Source organism: Canis lupus, chromosome 9 (assembly GCF_011100685.1).
Source record: "Canis lupus familiaris isolate Mischka breed German Shepherd chromosome 9, alternate assembly UU_Cfam_GSD_1.0, whole genome shotgun sequence".
In the NCBI taxonomy this organism is placed as follows: Eukaryota; Metazoa; Chordata; class Mammalia; order Carnivora; family Canidae; genus Canis; species Canis lupus.
Genome location: NC_049230.1, coordinates 48,433,868 through 48,451,439, shown reverse-complemented (window position 1 = coordinate 48,451,439; position 17,572 = coordinate 48,433,868). Strand labels below are relative to the sequence as shown.

General features: G+C 60.6%; 4 protein-coding genes across 8 annotated transcripts; 2 read left to right on the top strand and 2 right to left on the bottom strand.

Annotated features, from left to right (window-relative positions):
* Nucleotides 1–1,465: 1,465 nt before the first annotated feature.
* TMEM203 (transmembrane protein 203) lies at nucleotides 1,466–3,057 on the bottom strand. The gene has a single exon (XM_038548679.1). The coding sequence runs from the start codon at nucleotides 2,791–2,793 to the stop codon at nucleotides 2,383–2,385; it is 411 nt and encodes a 136-aa protein (XP_038404607.1). The 5' UTR covers nucleotides 2,794–3,057; the 3' UTR covers nucleotides 1,466–2,382.
* A 2-nt stretch (nucleotides 3,058–3,059) lies between these two features.
* Nucleotides 3,060–11,736, top strand: NDOR1 (NADPH dependent diflavin oxidoreductase 1). Of its 4 annotated transcripts, XM_038548674.1 has the most exons (16): nucleotides 3,399–3,632; nucleotides 3,868–6,008; nucleotides 6,536–6,642; nucleotides 7,516–7,613; nucleotides 8,521–8,619; nucleotides 8,705–8,806; nucleotides 8,884–9,093; nucleotides 9,331–9,452; nucleotides 9,580–9,800; nucleotides 9,884–9,991; nucleotides 10,198–10,312; nucleotides 10,447–10,593; nucleotides 10,673–10,791; nucleotides 10,865–10,959; nucleotides 11,044–11,171; nucleotides 11,541–11,736. In XM_038548674.1, the coding sequence occupies exons 4-16, from the start codon at nucleotides 7,570–7,572 to the stop codon at nucleotides 11,732–11,734; spliced, it is 1,704 nt and encodes a 567-aa protein (XP_038404602.1). In that variant the 5' UTR covers nucleotides 3,399–3,632; nucleotides 3,868–6,008; nucleotides 6,536–6,642; nucleotides 7,516–7,569; the 3' UTR covers nucleotides 11,735–11,736. The 4 variants fall into 4 exon arrangements, with proteins under 4 accessions (XP_038404600.1, XP_038404601.1, XP_038404602.1 ...); XM_038548672.1 differs by lacking the exons at nucleotides 3,868–6,008; nucleotides 6,536–6,642 and adding an exon at nucleotides 3,060–3,299 and having other exon boundaries at nucleotides 3,555–3,632; XM_038548673.1 differs by lacking the exons at nucleotides 3,868–6,008; nucleotides 6,536–6,642 and adding an exon at nucleotides 3,191–3,299 and having other exon boundaries at nucleotides 3,604–3,632.
* A 3-nt stretch (nucleotides 11,737–11,739) lies between these two features.
* On the top strand, nucleotides 11,740–13,894 carry LOC102153893 (RING finger protein 224-like). Its single transcript, XM_038548678.1, has one exon. It carries the CDS (start codon nucleotides 12,595–12,597, stop codon nucleotides 13,201–13,203), a length of 609 nt encoding a protein of 202 aa, XP_038404606.1. The 5' UTR covers nucleotides 11,740–12,594; the 3' UTR covers nucleotides 13,204–13,894.
* Nucleotides 13,895–14,407: 513 nt separating this feature from the next.
* On the bottom strand, nucleotides 14,408–16,241 carry RNF208 (ring finger protein 208). Of its 2 annotated transcripts, XM_038548677.1 has the most exons (3): nucleotides 16,110–16,241; nucleotides 15,669–15,910; nucleotides 14,408–15,285 (listed from the first exon to the last, which is right to left on the bottom strand). In XM_038548677.1, the coding sequence occupies exon 3, from the start codon at nucleotides 15,283–15,285 to the stop codon at nucleotides 14,575–14,577; it is 711 nt and encodes a 236-aa protein (XP_038404605.1). In that variant the 5' UTR covers nucleotides 15,669–15,910; nucleotides 16,110–16,241; the 3' UTR covers nucleotides 14,408–14,574. The 2 variants fall into 2 exon arrangements, with proteins under 2 accessions (XP_038404605.1, XP_038404604.1); XM_038548676.1 differs by lacking the exons at nucleotides 15,669–15,910; nucleotides 16,110–16,241 and having other exon boundaries at nucleotides 14,408–15,580.
* Between the last annotated feature and the right edge of the window lie 1,331 nt (nucleotides 16,242–17,572).

Below are 17,572 nucleotides of genomic sequence, written 5' to 3'. Positions count from 1 at the left end.
TCAATTGTGAACTACAGAATAAAACAGTACACAACAAAGCATGGAAGTAACATTAGGGGCAGGGCCTGCCTGGGTGACTTAGTGGTTGGGCGTCTCCCTTCGGCTCAGGGCATGATCCCTGGGGGGTCCAGGGATTGAGTCCCACATCAGGCTCCCTGCGAGAAGCCTGCTTCTGCCTGTGTCTCTGCCTCTTTCCCTCTCTTTCTCATGAATAAATAAAATCCTTAAAAATAAAAGTAACAGGGATCCCTGGGTGGCGCAGCGGTTTGGCACCTGCCTTTGGCCCAGGGCACGATCCTGGAGACCCAGGATCGAATCCCACGTCGGGCTCCCGGTGCATGGAGCCTGCTTCTCCCTCTGCCTATGTCTCTGCCTCTCTCTCTCTCTCTCTGTCCCCCCTCCCCCCGTGTGTGACTATCATAAATAAATAAAAATTAAAAAAAATAAATGAATAAAATAAAATAAAAGTAACATTAGAAGAAAACCCACTCTTAGGGCACCTAACTGGCTCAGAAAAGCATGGGACTCTTGACCTCAGAGTCCTGAGTTTGAGCCCTGACATGGCTGTAAGGATTACAAGTAAATTTTTAAAAAGAGAATTACAAGTAAATTTTTAAAAAGAGAAAAGAAAAGAAAACCCACTTACAATATTGAGCTTCTATCAGGCTTTGACACAAATTATGCCAATCCTGGGCAGAAAACATCACTGTGGCTATGGGACAAACCAGACCAGTCTCCAACTCAAGCATCCCAGGCATGCAGTATCCATTTTAGGTAGAGGGTCACAAAGCTGCTTCACTAAAATAAAGGTCTGCAATTCTGTTCTGTAAAAGGCCAGACAGTAAACATTTTATCTTAGCAAGTCTCACCAGGGAGTTTCATTCCCCAGACTTACTAATGTATGGAGACACTTCTGGTTGTCACAAGCGAGGGGTGCTACTGGCATCTAGTGAGTACAGGCCAGAGACACTATTAAACGTTTATACTATGCTCAGAACAGCACTCCCCTCCCCGCCCATCAAAAAATGATCTGACCCAAAAGGCCAACTTTGAATGACCCTGCACACTGCAGACCATATTCACATTGTCACACGCTCTTCATTTTTATAACCCCTTGAAAATGTAAAAATCACTCTCAGCAAATGGGCAGTACAAAAACATGCCTCAGGCCATAGTTTGTGACCCCTGCTCTACAGCACGGCCTATAAAGACCATGCACTGGCAGGAAGACAAGGTTCTGAAGTCACACAAACTATTCAGCAGGTCCTCAACCCTATGCTGCTTCACCCCAGCTCCCCAGGAAGGAAGACAAGCTTCTCTGAGGGAACGCCCCCACCCACCAGTGAAGTTCTAGTGCATTCCAGTCTCCTACAATCAACTCTGGAACCAGCTACGTGATGCATGGGGGGAACATCCAGCATTCATCGGATTTCACCCTCAAGAGGTCAGGCAACCACTACACATCTCAGCAAAACATTCTTATTTTATTTTTATCTCAGCAGACATTCTCATTTGGCACCTAACTGGCATTAAAGACCCTAGGGGGAAAAAAAAAGTCTCCAGGCCCACAAACGTGGGCCAAAACCATTTGCGGGTCCCAGCCTAGGAGCATCAGAGCTGTTCCTCAGTCCCTTTTTTAGGGAGGCCTCAATCTGTCTCAGGTGTGCTAACAGTGCTGGCCACAAGGTGGTGGAAAGGTTGTGGACAATGCAATCAGCTGGGATATGAAGCCAAGCAGTGCTTTATAAACAAAGTTCCTTCAGGCAACAGATCTCCAAATAGGGTCCCAATCATGCTTATTCAACATACTCCCGTCTGCCTGGGCTGGAATGAAGAAGGGGCCATCCTCCCCAGTGGCTCAGGGGAGGAGACACAAGCTTGTTTACATTTTTTAGAGCTCAAGCATCTAGGTAAGTCTTGTCTGGATAGATGGGGCAGTGAGCTCTTGGGTTAGTGCTGCTGGGCAGAGGAAATCCCCAAGTCCAGCTTTGCAGCTTTTGCATATGGAGTACTTCCCCAAGATCCAGGAAAATACTCTGAGCCCATCAGGACATTTTAAGTATATGTAGCTTCCAACTGTCAAAGGAATTCTGTACTGTCTGGTGTGGGGTCCTTCTCAGGATCTCAACTCGTGATTACCTATTCAAAACATGAAATAACAAGAAATACATTTTAAGGATCAAGGCTGCTCTTTTTAGCTTTGCTGAGGGAACAATTTTAGACGATTGGTATAGAGAAAATTGAGCACTCGCCAGAGCAGCAGCTGGCTTTGCTTTCAGACCCAGACTTCTCCTTTGGTACGGTGGAAGGCCCCTTTAGGGCCTCAGCTCGGGGTCCAGCATCCAAGCTATCCAGAGTTCTTTCTCCCGCCTTTCTGCGAGGTTAGTTGACCCTACAGGCACGGATCATGAGCAGCTGCAGAAGAATGAAGACCGGAGACGTGATCAAGCCAAACCAGAGTTCCCGAGTCTGTTCTACCAGCTTCTGGCACAACAACATCTCGAAGACAAACTTGAGGCTAAGAACCGTGAGGACCCAGAAGAGGCGGAGCACAGCCAACCGCTTCTCTCCGTCCTGGAAGAGGCGTACAGACACGATGGTGGTGAAGTAGGTGCTGAGCCCATCAGCGGCGAAGAAGGGCACGAACACGTTCCACCACGAGAGGCCAGGGGCCAGGCCGTCCACCCGCAGCGCCAGCAGCACAGAGAACACCAACAGGGCCAGCAGGTGCACGAAGATCTCGAAGGTGGCGAAGCCCAGCCACTGCACCAGCTCCCGGAGGGAGAAGAGCATCGCGCCGGTTTAGCGCGGGCCGCGGCCCGGCCGAGCGTCTCACCCACGGGACTGCTCCTCCTCTCCCCGCGGGCCTCGCCGGCACCTGCCGCCGTCGCTGCTGCGGCGAGCAGGACACGGCGAGTGGTTCTGCCTGTCCCCGCCTTCGGCCCTGGCGTGGCGCCAACACCCCGGCCCCGGTCCGGGACCCAGTACCGGCCGCTAGCGGACGCCAGCCTTCCTCGGACGCCATGCCCAGCGGGGCGCGTCCTGAGTGCGTCACTTCCGGACGCCGCCAGAAGTCGGAAGTCCCCGCGGATCCGGCTGCCGGGGCTGGCGGGACCTGCCGGCCGTTTGAGTTCCCGGGTGCAGGGCTCTCCGGGCGCGCCCAGATGCCGAGCCCGGGGCTTCTGGTGCTCTTCGGCAGCCAGACCGGCACGGCTCAGGATGTGGCTGAGAGGCTGGGCCGCGACGCTCGGCGCCGGCGGCTCGACTGCCGCGTGCAGGCCCTGGACTCGTACTCGGTGGTGAGGGCCCCCGCGGCCCCGGCGTGCAGACCCAGCTGGCCTGGGGCGTCAGGGCGCCGCATCCTAGCCGACAGCGGGCCCTGCCTTCATGGTGGACTTAGGGCGCGGGAAGCCGGGGTCGGCAACGAGTGGGCAGGGGGGTGGGGGTGGACCCTGACCGAGCAGGTTTAGGCCTCTTGCTCCAGCAGCCTGAGTGGTGGCGAGGGGGCCTGGTCCTTACAGCCTGAGGCCTTACATGTGTGTCTTTTCATTGAGGTGAATCTGATTAATGAGCCCCTGGTGGTATTTGTTTGTGCAACTGCAGGCCAAGGAGAACCCCCCGACAACATGAAGGTAAGGCTGGCTCCTTTGTGGAGCTCAGATTGCTGCCCTGGACCCTCACTGTCCTATCGTTGCCCGAGTGTCCCATAAGCACAATAAACAGTTGCCCTCCCATAGGTGCTGTCAGCTTTGAATGTGGAAGGGTGTCCTGGGGTGGAGCTGGAGGCTTTAGCTGTCCTCTCTAATAAACTCTTCACGGGCACCAAGTAGCCTTCTTCTGCATTTTAACCTTTAATATTTTCTCCAGGGCTGTGTATGGATCAGGTGGTCTATGTGTGTATTTCAAAACCAGGACTTTACCAGAACATTCTTCAGTTCCTTCAACATTCTTGAGCATACACTGTATTCCAAGCGTGATCTAGGGCTGGGCATCCAGCCATGAACCTATTTCTGTCCTCGTGGAGCTCACAATAGAGCAAAAGCAACAATTTTCACAGGCAGTTACGATACTAGGAGATACATGCTGCCAGGGAAAGTGCCAGATGCCATGGGGCATTAATACAAACTTTCTAGCCCAACCTGGGGCCTTAGGGAGAGCTTTCTGGAAGGAAGGCTTGTAGGGCTAAGTCTTGAGGGGGAAGTGGGGCTGGCCTGTGCAGAGGAGAAAGACTACATCTGGGAAGACCAGGAAGCATTTCAGTGTGACAGTGCCAAGGAGAGCACGAGGGTGGGAGGAGAGATGGGATGCAGGAGGCCAGGCCTGGCTCCAAGCAGCCCAGTAGCCACAGTAAGGTGGACGACTCGAGGTGAGGAGCCATGCAATCCACTGGGTGATTCAGGCACATTTGTATTCCAGCAAAACTGCCACTTGCTAATGGGGAGGGCAGGGTACAGGAGAGCAAGAACCCCAGAGGATGCACCCTGCGGGCAGTAGGCTGGTGGCCTGAGCCAGGATGATGTCAGGCAGTGGAAAAATAGACGTGTTCCTGAGATGTTAGGTAGAACCCAGAGAGCATGGAATCAGGTTCAGGCTGGAGGACCAGAATGGATGGCAGTTCCGTGCACAGAGGGACCAGGAAGGCCAAGTGCTAGAAGTTGTCCAGGTGGAGATGCAGGTTTGTGTGGAGATCTAGCAAGGATCTTGGGTGAGGCGTGAGCCAGGACACACCTTCTCCTGGGACAAGGTGCCCTGAGCACCAAGGCCGTGAGAGGTGGAGGAGGACAGGGCAGGAAAGCGGCCCCCACACAGTCAAGAGGGTCAGGGGCACAGAAGTGACTTGTGAGAAGAAGGTTTGCAGCACCCAAATCTGCACAGAAATGAAGTGAGAGAAGGCATGAGCGGCACTAGTCAGGTTTATCAACAAAGGGACTGTGATCGTGACCGTGGGGAAAACAGTTTCAGTAACTCACAGGGAGTGAAGAGGGTCACAGGCTCAACCAGTGAGTGAGTGTAGAAAATCTGCATTGAACCAACTGGTGCCTGGCGGACTCAGTCCATTAGGCGTCCAACTTGATCTCAGCTGAGGTCACAGCCTCAGGGTCTTGAATTCAAGCTCCGTGCCCAGTGTGGAACTTACCCAAAAAAAAAAAAAGATTCTGGCTGTGAATGGGGCTAAGGGGTTGGAAAGAAAGTATTACTAAGATAAGAGAGAGCTGTTATATACTGGGAGGGGAGGTGCAGAGCACAGGGGCAGCCAGAGGCTTAAGATTAAAGAGCAAGGTCACTGTAGGGACAGAGTAGGACACCTGGGGCTGAGACCCTAGCACAGTCAGGAGGGGTCTCCCTAGACAGGAAGAGGCACAGGAGAGGAGGCAAATGTGAGGGGATCAGATGCAGAAGGGTGGGTGCCCAGGACACAGGGCCTGGGAGGGGAGAGGAGACAGAGTTTGCTGAGGTGAGCTGGGCTGGGGTACAGGCTGGATGTCAGCAGGAGGGGGCGAAGGTCATCCCCGGATGACTACAGGCATAGACACCACCATGGGAGTGGTCAGCAGGGGGCCCTCCCCAACCAGAGCAGGGCCTGGAGGCTCCTTGGAGAAGCTGCAGACTGAGGTCCCAGGGACATGGAGGAAGGGGCATGACGCCTGCTGAAGACCCGGTTTAGTGACCAGCTGCACAGAGGGGACCCCTCTGTAGGGCAAGGAAGTCACCAGAGTGGAAGACCCGGCAGGATCCTGGCTGGAAGACCTATGTGGGTGACAGGCCTGAGCTCATGGTTTCCCGTCAGCTTCTTAACTACAAATAGGCCACAAAGAACCACCACAGCCTCAGAAAGACACCACTGCAAGAAACCCAGATATAACCTGGGGGAGCAGGGACGGAGCAGGCCCCCCAGAACTTGGCACCCATGGGACAAGAACACAAAACAGCATGAAGCCAGAAGCAGAGGAAATGCTTGGGAAAATTTGAAAAGATGAGAGTGACGTTGAAACATCCTGGCAAGTCTGGTAAAAAATGTTCTAGGAAACAAATCAAATCAAAACCCGAGATCATTTTCAGAACTGTAACCTTCACATGTGGGCCATGGAGTGGGGAGAGATCGTCCTGGGGCGGGAGGGGCCCACCTAGAAGGGAAGGCTCCAGCCAAGGCACGATGTGCTGGCTTGCAGCTCTTGGGGACAGAGCAGGACACAGGGACACTGGCTTCTCGGCACCAGTGGCCGGGCTGGACCGGCTTGGGCAAGGCCTCAAGCTCCTTGGGAAGGCAGCTCCCTGTGGAAACAACCTGCCAGTCACTGTGAAGGGTGGACCCGGGCATTTGCAGCCGAAGAGTGGTGGGAAGTACCATCACTGGCCTCTGCAGGGGGAGTGCGCAGGGGTCCCTGGAGGGGGGGCAAGTGTCCCCAGCGGTGGCTGAAGCAGCACAGTCCTAGGGTGGCGAGGGGGCAAAGCAGCACCCCGACAGGGCCCCTGTCTATAGAGATCTAAAACAGAGAGAAGGCGGTGTACAGCTAATGTCCTGGATGGCACTCAGGTTGTCACGGGCTGAAGGTGATGGAGAACCGTGTTGGAAAAGTGCTTCTGGAGGCTGGGGCCCAGCGCCGCCTAGGACATGCTCCATGAGGGCCCCTGGGTGGAAAGGTCAGGCACCGGGCTGTGACTTTGGGGGACTGGGGATAAGGCCTCAAGGATGGCCAGATGTGTGGGGGTGACAGTGCCCTGGGGAAGGGCACAGCTAGAGGTCTTCAGCCAGCACGGTGACGGGGGGGAAAGCAGCGAGTGCAACACTGCCTGGTGGGGGCTCAGGGCCAGGAGAGAAACCACCTCCCACCTATGGGGTGAGACTAGGGCCCCAGAGGAGCTGCTGGCCTTCAGGACACAGGACTCAGTGTGAAGGCGGAGGCCATCCCTTGGGGAGACCCAAGCAGGAGCTGGTATTTCCCCCACCCCAGGGAGGGGAGAGCTGTGGGACAGGTGTCAGTGGTGGCCTCCCCACATCAACTCCGCAGCCTTCTTTCCCAGCCCACTGCCCAAGGAGGGGTGGAGCGCCACGTTCTCTAGGACAGCTTGCTTGCTTGCTTTCTTAAGATTTATTTATTTGAGAGAGAGAGAGACTTAAGCAGACTCAAGCTCAGCATGGTGTGGGGCTCAATTCCATGACCCTGAGATCACAACCTGAGCTGAAACCATCAGACACTCAACTGACTGAGCTATCCAGGGGCCCCTGGGGCAACTTTCTTTCTTTCCTTTTTTTTTTTTCTTATAAAGATTTATTTATTCATTCAGAGAGAGCGAGAGAGAGGCAGAGACACAGGCAGAGGGAGAAGCAGGCTCCATGCAGGAAGCTCGATGCGGGACTCGATCCCGGGTCTCCAGGATCACACCCCAGGCTGCAGGCGGCGCTAAACCGCTGCACCACCAGGGCTGTCCACAACTTTCTTATTTATAATTTTCTCCCCCAACCTGGGACCCCAGTGGTGCTGCCACCTCAAACTTGGTTTCTTCTGGCTGTAGAACTTCTGGAGGTTCATATTCCGGAAGAACCTGCCATCAACCTCCCTCTGTCAGATGGACTTCGCTGTCTTGGGCCTCGGGGACTCCTCTTATGCCAAGTGAGTAGGGGTGGGAGAGCTTCTGGCCTGCAAGGCCTGGCCTTGGGCTTGAGCACAAAGCGTTCTGGTAGAGGGACAGGTGACTCAGCCCCGGGGGCTTCTGCTAGACCTTGGGCCGTGGCCGGGCTGTGCGTCCTGCTTCTGAGGGGACCACCAGGGAGCATCGGGGTTTGCAGGGTAGGCAGAGCATAGACAGACGGCTGGCAGGCCGGCAAAGTGCGGCCCAAACTCAGGAGTGGACCCAAGGTGCCTTCCAGAGCAGGAGGTGATGTCTGGAGCTGGGTGTCTGGGGTCTCATGCAGCGTCAGAGAACATGTGACCTGGGGCAGCAAAAGCCGACTGGCTCTTTGCCCACGTTTACGTTCATGTAGCCAGGAGATACTTGGGCTTACTAAGGGCACAGAGAGCATGCAGTGGGAACCAGCCAGGAGCACAAAAGGACCCCCAGTCCCCCACCACCACTACATCCCCGGGTGTGGTTGTGTGGCCACCTCGGCTTTGTTTTCTCTCCAATTTTCAGGACAAATCTACGTTCTAAGCAAAGAGTAGTCTTGCTTTGTGTGATTTCTTAAGGAAGCAATGGGGGTATGTGTGTCATCAGGTCTGGTGCAGGGGCCACCACCTACAAAGCCAGGCCAGTGGGAGAAGGACAGGGAATGGGTGGCAGTGTGACACCTCTCCTGGGGAGTTTTGTTCTGTGCCCCCACAGAGACACATGCTTGGTACACACACATGCTTGGTACGCACACAGGCCCGAGGGTGGGTGGGAGCCCTCTTGCTGACCACGGTCCCTGGGAGGAGCGGTCTGGCAAGGCCCAGGATCTGGCGTGGGCTGCCTCCCCTTCACTGTCCTCCAGCCCAGGGATGCAGCCTGCCCAAGCCTTTCTCTCCCCCCCACCACCCCAAGGTTCAACTTTGTGGCCAAGAAGCTGTACCGTCGGCTGCTGCAGCTTGGGGGCAGTGCCCTCCTACCTCTGTGCCTGGGCGATGACCAGCACGAGCTGGGGTGAGTGGCATGAGGGGGTGCCCTCCTGTGGGGTCCAGCCACAAACAGGGCCCCATGGGCTAGCGCACACGTGCTCTCTCCCCAGGCCTGATGCAGCTGTGGACCCCTGGCTGCACGATCTGTGGGAGAAGGTGCTGTGGCTGTACCCCGTGCCCCCTGACCTTGGCGTGATCCCCACCGGAGTCCCGTGAGTGTGGGCCACACGCACAGCAGAGCGGCCCGGCTGCGGAGCTGGCAGCCTGACCCAGTGTGCCCTCTCCACAGTTTGCCCTCCACGTTCACCCTGCACTTCCTTCTGGAGGCTCCCAGGACGTGCTCTGAGGAGCAGCATGGGGCTAGCACAGATCCTCAAGGCCCCCCTTCAGAGCGGCAGCCCTTCCTGGCACCCATGGTCACCAACCAGAGGGTCACTGGCCCCTCACACTTCCAAGATGTTCGGCTGATCGAGTTTGACATCACGGGGTCCGGGCTCAGGTGAGGGGCCTGAGATGCCGAGGGGCCGGGGGGCCGGAGGCCATGGCCAGGGGCTTGGCCGGTCCTCCCCCAAAGCTGGAGAGAGTGTACCCAGCAGGGTGGAGGGGTGCGGGCCAGGCAGCGGGGAGACTGCATCCAGGGACCCCCAGCCCCGCCATCCTTCCCTGTGCAGCCACCCTAGGAACTCGGTGCCCTGCCCACTCCCTTCTCACTCTTCCCAGTGGCTTTCCCACACAGCTTTGCAGCAGGTGATGTGGTGCTAATCCAGCCCGAGAACCGGGCCAGCGACCTCGGGCGGTTCTGCCAGGCACTGGGCCTGGACCCCGACCAGTACTTCACCCTGCAGCCCCGGGAGCCAGGTGAGCCCTGGGGAGGAGTGGGGGAAGGGATGGAGGGGGCCCAAGGGCCAGGTGAGTCCCCGAGGGTCGGGGCCCGGTGGCCTGCGGGCATGCCCAGCCCTGCCCATGTCCCTGCCACCTCCTACAGGCGTGCCCTGCCCTGCGCAACTCCCCCAGCCCTGCTCGGTGAGGCACCTGGTGGCCCACTACCTGGACATTGCCAGCGTGCCCCGCCGCTCCTTCTTCGAGCTCCTGGCCTGTCTGTCTCCCCATGAGCTGGAGCGGGAGAAGCTGCTGCAGCTCAGTTCCCCCCAAGGTCAGGAGGAGCTGTACTCGTACTGCAACCGGCCTCGAAGGACCATCCTGGAGGTGTGAGCAAGTGTGGGCAGGTGCGGGCAGGCCCAGGGCCCTGAGTCTCAGCCTTGTGTGGCCATGCTGGCTATCTTGCCCAGGTGTTGTGTGACTTCCCGCACACGGCAGGAGCCATCCCCGCAGACTACCTCCTGGACCTCATCCCCCTGATCCGCCCACGGGCCTTCTCCATCGCCTCTTCTCTGCTGGTGAGGGCCTGTGGGGACAGTACCCAGGGCCAGCCTCAGGGGTGTGGGGCCTGGGACTGCTGGGCATGGTGTAAAGGTCAGGAGGTCGCCCTCAACATCTACTCCTCATCTGGGACCACCCCAGAGTGAAGTGGGTGGAACCTGGAGCTTGGGTGGCTGGCAGGGATGGCCCAGTGGAGCAGGGCACCCACCATCCCCTCCCCCAGGCTCATCCCTTGAGGCTGCAGATCCTCGTGGCTGTGGTACAGTACCAGACCCGCCTCAAGGAGCCTCGCCGGGGCCTCTGCTCCTCCTGGCTGGCGTCTCTGGATCCTGGGCAAGGTGACCCCTGCTTTCAGGAGGGAGGGGATGGAGGACTGGGTCCCGGGCCTCTGCTCTCCCCTGTGTACCATGGCCAGTCCTGGGCTGGTGCCTGGTCTTTGGAGCCTCTTCATGCCTCCCATCTCCTGCCGCAGGACCTGTCTATGTGCCCCTGTGGGTGCGGCCGGGGGGCCTGACCTTCCCAGAGACACCAGACACACCTGTCATTATGGTGGGCCCTGGCACCGGCGTGGCCCCTTTCCGAGCAGCCATCCAGGAACGAGTGGCCCGGGATCAGACTGGTGAGCGTGCTGGACCCAGGGCAGGATGGCAGCTGGGGTTGACTCGGCCAAGCCTTGAGGCCACCTTGTGTTCCCCTAGGAAACTTTTTGTTCTTCGGCTGCCGCTGGCGGGACCAGGACTTCTACTGGGAGGCGGAGTGGCTGCAGCTGGAGAGGAAGGGGTGCCTGATGCTCTTCACAGCCTTCTCCCGGGAGCAGGTGAGTATGCTGGGAGGGCAGGGGCCAGGATGCAGGTCACCTCCACCTCCAATGCCCTGCCACCTCCCCATAGGAGCGGAAGATATATGTGCAGCACCGGCTCCGCGAGCTCGGGCCATTGGTGTGGGACCTGCTGGACCGCCAGGGCGCCTACTTCTATCTGGCAGGGTGAGCCTGGGCTGCTGGGTGGGGTGGGAGCCAGCCCTAAGGGGGGTCCCAGCCACACTGAGCCCATCTGGCCTGTTCCTCCAGCAACGCCAAGTGCATGCCAGCAGATGTGTCGGAAGCCCTAGCATCCATCTTCCAGGAGGAGGGGGGGCTCTCTGGCCCTGATGCCGCTAACTACCTTGCCAGACTCCAGCGGACACTGCGCTTCCAGAGTGAGACATGGGCCTGAAGAGTTTTCCTGCTGACCTCAGCCACTCTAGCCACTGCTCTCTGGGGGGGGGGGGGGCACACCATCACCTCCCAACTTGTCCCCTGTGCAACCTTGCACTCCAGTCAGCCTGGGGTCCTCTACTCAGCCCTGACACACCACTGCCCATTCACCACCCGACCCTGCCCCTGTCCAGGGTTCCAGCCTACCTCTCGCCTTTCCCACTGGCCCCAACTTGGGTCCTGGTCAGGGTAGTCCCTGGGTTCCCCCCCTGCACAGGACAGTGGCTGAGAAAGGACCCGGGAGCCTGGGGAGCCTTAGGAGGTGGGACGGGGTCTTGAGGAGTGCCACACGCCACCGCTCTTTGCCTTAGGAGACCGCAGGTTCCCAGTCACCCTGTGCCACATCTGTGTGCCCTGCCACAAAGTGCATGGCTTGGGCTCAGGCTGGAGGTCAGCAAGGACCAGAGCCCCAGGGGGAGGAGGCCCCCAGCCAGCACAGGCTCTCCCTGCCTCCATCTTGGAAAGCCTCAGTAATAAATTGTGGGCTCTGCGTGGCCGTTTCTGACCTCTTCCTTGTGAGCTCCTTGGTGCCTCGGGGTGGGTGGGCCCACAGCACGCCCAGATGGGCACAGCCAGCCACGATCAGCCATCTCTTCTCCCATCAGTACTCAGGGGTGTGATTCTACTGTGAAGCCAGCTGTTTGCCCACATCGTATACACGCTGTGCCCCAGCTCTGTGGAGCAGGGGGTGGCCATAAGTGGGCCCGGGGAGGAAGGGCCAGTCCTGACCAGGCCTTCACTCCTCACCCAGTAGCTGCCCCAATGGTGAGGGAAGGCGGCAGCAGGCCTCAGTCATCCCACCCCTGGGAGGGGCCTTCATTGTCCTCAGGGGAATTCCTGTAGGAGGAGTCAGGCAGGCTGGTTTACCCACAAGGCAGCTCCCAGGAGTCCATCCGTCAGTGAGGAACATAGGTGGGCGGGGGCAGATTCAGTGGAGACGGCACCCATGGGCACCCGTGGGCACGGGAGCTGCCCAGAACTCCCACCAGCGCTGGGGTCCAAGTGACGTGGACTTCCCCAGGTGAGGCAGGAGCTGGGAGCTGGGACCAGGCTGCGGCTGCCTCCAGGTCAGTGCCAGACTCTGCTCGTGCCCAGAGGGCCACACTGACCTTCACAGCTCCAACCACCCTAGTCGCCACCCTGGGGACCCCACCCACGAATCTGGATTCCTGTCCCACGGCCCCCGCTTATGGCCCCCATGACCTCAGCTCTGGCCTCACCAGCCCTGCTGCAGCCCCTCTGGGCCCTGGATGCCTGGCCTCCCTGTGCCAAGTGCTGGCAGACAAAGAGTTGGACAGCAGGGTTCTTGGGAACCCCCAGGGCGCTGGGGCTCTAGACAGTGAGCCCCTGCTTGGGGCCACAGCCATGGCCACTGCCTGCCCCTGGGCTGGGCAAGTAGGGGAAGAGGAGGATGGGGAGCAGGCAGGAGAGTGGGGGGAGGAGGAATGCCCCATCTGCACAGAGCCCTATGGGCCCGGTGAGCACCACCTGGCTCTGCTCAACTGTGGCCATGGCCTGTGTGTGGGCTGCCTGCACCAGCTGCTAGGCACAGCCTCCAGTGCCCACCAGGGCCAGGTGTGCTGCCCACTGTGTCGCCAGAAGACGCCCATGCCTGAGTGGGAAATCTGCCAGCTGCAGGAGGAACTGCTGTGGGCAGATGGGCCTCAGGGCCCACGGCCCCCTACACCCCCTGCTCCTCCCCACCGGGGCCCTGGGCCCTGGGCCTCCCTAGAGCACCGCTACCGGCTACGCTTCCTGGCAGGGCCTGTGGGCGGCCAGGGCTGCCTTCCCTTCCTACCCTGCCCGCCCTGGCTGGGTGCCCGGCTCTGGGCCTTGCGGGAACGAGGGCCCTGCACCCGCCGCCTAGTACTGCTGGGCCTGCTAGCCCTGGAGCTCCTGGGCCTGTTGCTCATCTTCACGCCACTCATGCTGCTGGGGCTGCTCTTTATGCTGCTGGACCGCTCTGGCCACTGAGCAGGACTCGTCACACCTGCTGCCAACAGACCGGGAGACCCACGCTAGCCCTGAGGACTGATGACCAAACTACAAAGCCCACGGTGGGGCCGGGCACTAGCCTTCAATCCAGACCCAGGCCTGGGGCCAGGAGCCTGTGTTCAGCCTCTGACGGAGCCAGAGACTTCAAACCACCCTGCCGCCCAGACACTAACTACTGGTGCCCACGGGCAGTGCTGGAGGAAGCCTGCAACTGGGGCCTGTGCACCCCTCGACACACAAGCTTCATGCTCTCCTTCCGTCCCCTTGCCCCACATGGCCTGTTTGCAAGAGGGACACAATGGACACGAAAGTGAATGCTGTCACGTTGCAGATAAGGGCCAGTGTGTTCCCTGAAGGTCAGGGCTGCAGGGGCGGGGCCGCTGCTATGCAAGCTCGGGCCACAGCTTCCTCACTGACTGGGTCAGACTGAAGGCGATGGCCCCTGGCTGTCGGGCGTCCAGCCCATGCCCCTGAACTACTAGGACAAGGGTCCAGCTAAGCCTCGGAGTTGGACAGCATAGAACTGAGTACCCTGTAACCTCATGGCATTGAGCCCAGGGCCTTTATCTAAAGGACATCTGTACAACCTTTGGGGCTTGTTGGCAACGTGCAGAGTGCTGTACCTAGAACGAGGGATGGCTCTCAATAGACAGCTGCTACGGAGACATCCCTCCATGCTCTTGTCATGTCTATGCGCCTCCTCGATGCCCTGTGGCTCTCCCCAACCCTTCTCTCCCCCACTCTGCCATGGGGTCCTCCCACCCCACTACGATCTCAGCTAGCCTATCTCAACCCTGCTTCAGTCTGGCCCAAAGGCCATTCCCATTCAACTTCAGAGGGTCTAGGGGAACCAGGGGCCTGGTGTCCCCCATCCAGCTGCCCCCACATCCAGTGGCCAGTGCAGAGGACATGTCCACCCTTTGCCCATTCTGCACATCTGCCCCAGCAGCCCACACAGGAGGCTGGCTGGCTCCACACAGGTGTGGGAGGCATTCGCATGCATACACACAGCTAGGCCCAGCCCTCCTGAGTGGCTGCCCTGGCCCAGGCTGGCACCAGTCAGCACAGTGGGCTGACCCCCAGCAACACTGAGCCTGCCTTCAGTGGCTCCAGGCTGGACCCTGTCTGGGCTGCAGCCCCCGGCTCAGCCACAAGCTCAGGCTTCAGTCCAGGGAACAAGGTGCAAACTTTGGCAAAGAGTTTTAATGGCGGAGTTGGCTGCAGCGACAATGCCACATGGGAAGGGGCCAGAAGCTGTGGTGGGTGAGGGGTCAACAGGCGACAGGGCAGGGCCGGATCCCTGAAGAAGCGGCGAGCAAGGACTGGCAGGCAGTGGTGAGCCGGTGGGTGCTACATGATGGAGCAGGCAGACAGCGGGTTCCGCACATGGCAGGTGCACGCGGCCCCACAGTACTGCCGGAAGGTCTGGTAGCAGCTGCCCTCCGGCTCACCCCCCCACTGGCCACCGGACGGGGCAGTCAGTGCCTCAGGTGGCAGGCGGCTCAAGATAGACGTGTTGACAGCTAGTGCAGCCAGGCCATAGTCCGTGAAGAGCACAGTCTCGCGGCGGCAAGTGGGACAGGAGATGAACTTGTACTTAGGGCAGGACTCATAGAGAATCTGCAGGCACTGCTCACACACAGAGTGCAGGCAGGACAGCACTCGGGGCCGCCGCTGGGTGACGTTGTACGTGTGCCCGCAGGTGGGGCACTCCAGGGGCTCACCTGAGGCTGGTGCCGCCGTGGCAGGGGCCCCTGAGGTGGCAGGACCAGGCCGCACCACATACTGGTTCACGATGACCTCGTCCGCTGGTGCCACTCGGGGGAAGCCCAACTCCACACTGCCCTTTCGGGGCCGTCGCGGCAAGGGAGGAGTGCGGGGTGCCCCATCCAAGGCAGGCATGTCCCCTCCGCATGCCTGGTTGACGATGATCTCTGTGTCTGAGGGCCAGGCGCGTTTGGGTGCCAGGGCAGGGGTGGGCCGCGGTGCTGGTGGGAAGCAAGGGGCAGCCGCCTGCAGCTCAGGGAACTTCTCAGGGTGAACAATCTTCATGGCCTCCATCTTGAGGATGACATGGGGGCCCTTCAGGCAGGACATGAGGAAGCCCGGCCAGCCACTGCCCACCTCGGGCCCGGGGTCAGCCGGCATCCGGCTGTCCCCAGTCAGACTGGGTGTTCGGGTGGGTGGGGGTGTTGGGTGAGGCCGGGGAGGAGGAGAGGGGGCAGCATCCTGGTCCTGCCAGGCCTGGTAGGGACCCCGGCCGCCCCGAGGACTCCTGGGGGCGGCCGGCAAGAGCTGGGGGGGCAGGGCCCCCCCCAGTGGCCACAGTGGCTTCTCTGGTCCAGTCCTAGGAGGAGGAGGGAAGGGTGGGGGGGGCGGAGGGAGGCGGGGGCAGGGGGGTAGGGGAGGCTGCCCTGGGCTGCAGGTCTGGCCCAGGGGCTCACCCAGGGTCTCCGGCTGCTGAGGCTGGCGAGGGGGCGTGGGGGGGACTCCCCCTGCAACTGAGGTCAGCAGCCCCCGAGCAGGGACATCCGGGCAGGCGGGGGCTAGGTGGGCCCCATGGCTCCAGGACAGGGCGCCCAGGGAAGGCAGCTAGCCTGAGCCTTGGCTGCGGGAGGCCCCAGGCCGCGGGCTCAGCGGCGGCGGCTGCAGCGGGAGCAGAAGAGAGGCCTGGACCAGGCCCGGGCTGCAGGTGAGAGACGGCGTGAGGGCAGCACCCGGGGCCCACCCTCACCCTACACAAAAGACGGGGCGCCCGACCTCTGACCCTGATCCTCACCAGACTCCGGACCCAGCCTCCTCCCCCAAGGCCCAACCCCGGCCGGTAGGAAGGGGCTGCGAGTGGCGACCCCGCGGCCGTCCCGCCCCGCCCCGCCCGAGCTCACCTGCCCCAGCCTGGCGTCCCCGGGCCGTGCCGCCGCCGCAGAGGTTGTCTCAAAGGCAGGCCCGGATGCGACGCCCGCGCCTCGGCCCGGCGGCTCCCGCGGCTCCGGCGGCTCCGGCGGCTCCAGCGGCTCCAGCGGCTCCGGCGGCGACCTCGGGCGATGGCGCGGCGCGGCGGGGCTCCCAGGGGCGCTGGGCGCGGGGCTCTGGGCAGCGCGGCGCGGCGGCAGGTGCGTGCGGAGCGTGGCGCGCTCTGCGGCGGAGGCGCGGGGACCGCAGTGCGCGCGGCGCCCGCCCGCGCCCGCAGCGCCACCCCCCGTCTGGGGACCCGCGCGGGGTCCGCGGGGCGGGGCCAGTGTCTCAGCCGCCCCTCCATCGCCGCGGGTCTGCCGCCCGCTCCCGGGGTTGCCCTCCCCTGCGAGCCGCTTGTGGATCAGGACCCCCCCCGCCCCCCCCCCCCCGCGACGCCCTTTTCCGGTACCCGCGACCCCTCAGCCCTTCCTGGCTGACCTGGGTCCACGTCAAGTCCCCCACCCCCAATTCTAGAAGGGAAATCGTGCTTTTCGAAGCCCGAGGCCTCAATGCCAGCAGGAGGAAGGCAAGGGGGACACAGAGATGGTCTCAGGACAGCTGGTTCCCAGGGCCCTTCCTGGGGACTGCCACACGTCCGCCAGAGAGTCAGGGTCTCTGCTCGTCCTTCCACTCTGTCCCCAGTGGGATCGCCTCCAGCTCACAGGTGCACCCAGGTTGTGTTCAAAGGGGACATGAGGGTGAGCAGGTGTGGACAAGCAAGATATCAGAGGTGTAGACAGAGAAGAGGAACAGTGCTTGGGAGAAGGCTCCAAAGACAGGAATGCTGGACAGATGGGTGGGGTGAGGGGTACGCAGATGGTCAGACAACTGGACAGGCCAGTGGGGCAGTCCACTGATGACAACAGGCACCTGCCCAGGGTGGGGTGACCCTTTCCGGCATCCCATCAGGTTAGCACGTGCCCTGCTGTCACACATTTGGTGCTAATCTGACCCCACCCAGCAGAGAGGCCCCATTCCTTTCTGTTTCCTCCTCAAGCCAGGCTTCCCTAACCCCCCCAGGAACATACCCTCTGCCTGTGGGGGAGCCTCAGGTGAGAGAAGAGGCAGAGAACATGTTGGCAACTATGTGGGCAGGGACCTCAGCCGCAGGGGCCGGCACGTGCCACCCCCTGAGCTGCTCCAGTCACCATGGGGCATGCTAGCACTCCCGTGACCAAGCACTGGGCCCTACGCCTGACCGTGTGTCCAAGAGTCTGGCCACAGCCCATCTCTGTCCAGGCCCACCTGCACCTGGTCCTTCCGGGCAGCAGAGCCCAGAGAGGCCACTATTCCTGGTGAGGAAGAAGACATGGGCAAGACAGACCGGAGGAGTGAACTGAGGCAGAGGGCCTAACTTTGCAGCTCTGTGACCTCAGGCTGGTGTGCCAAGGTC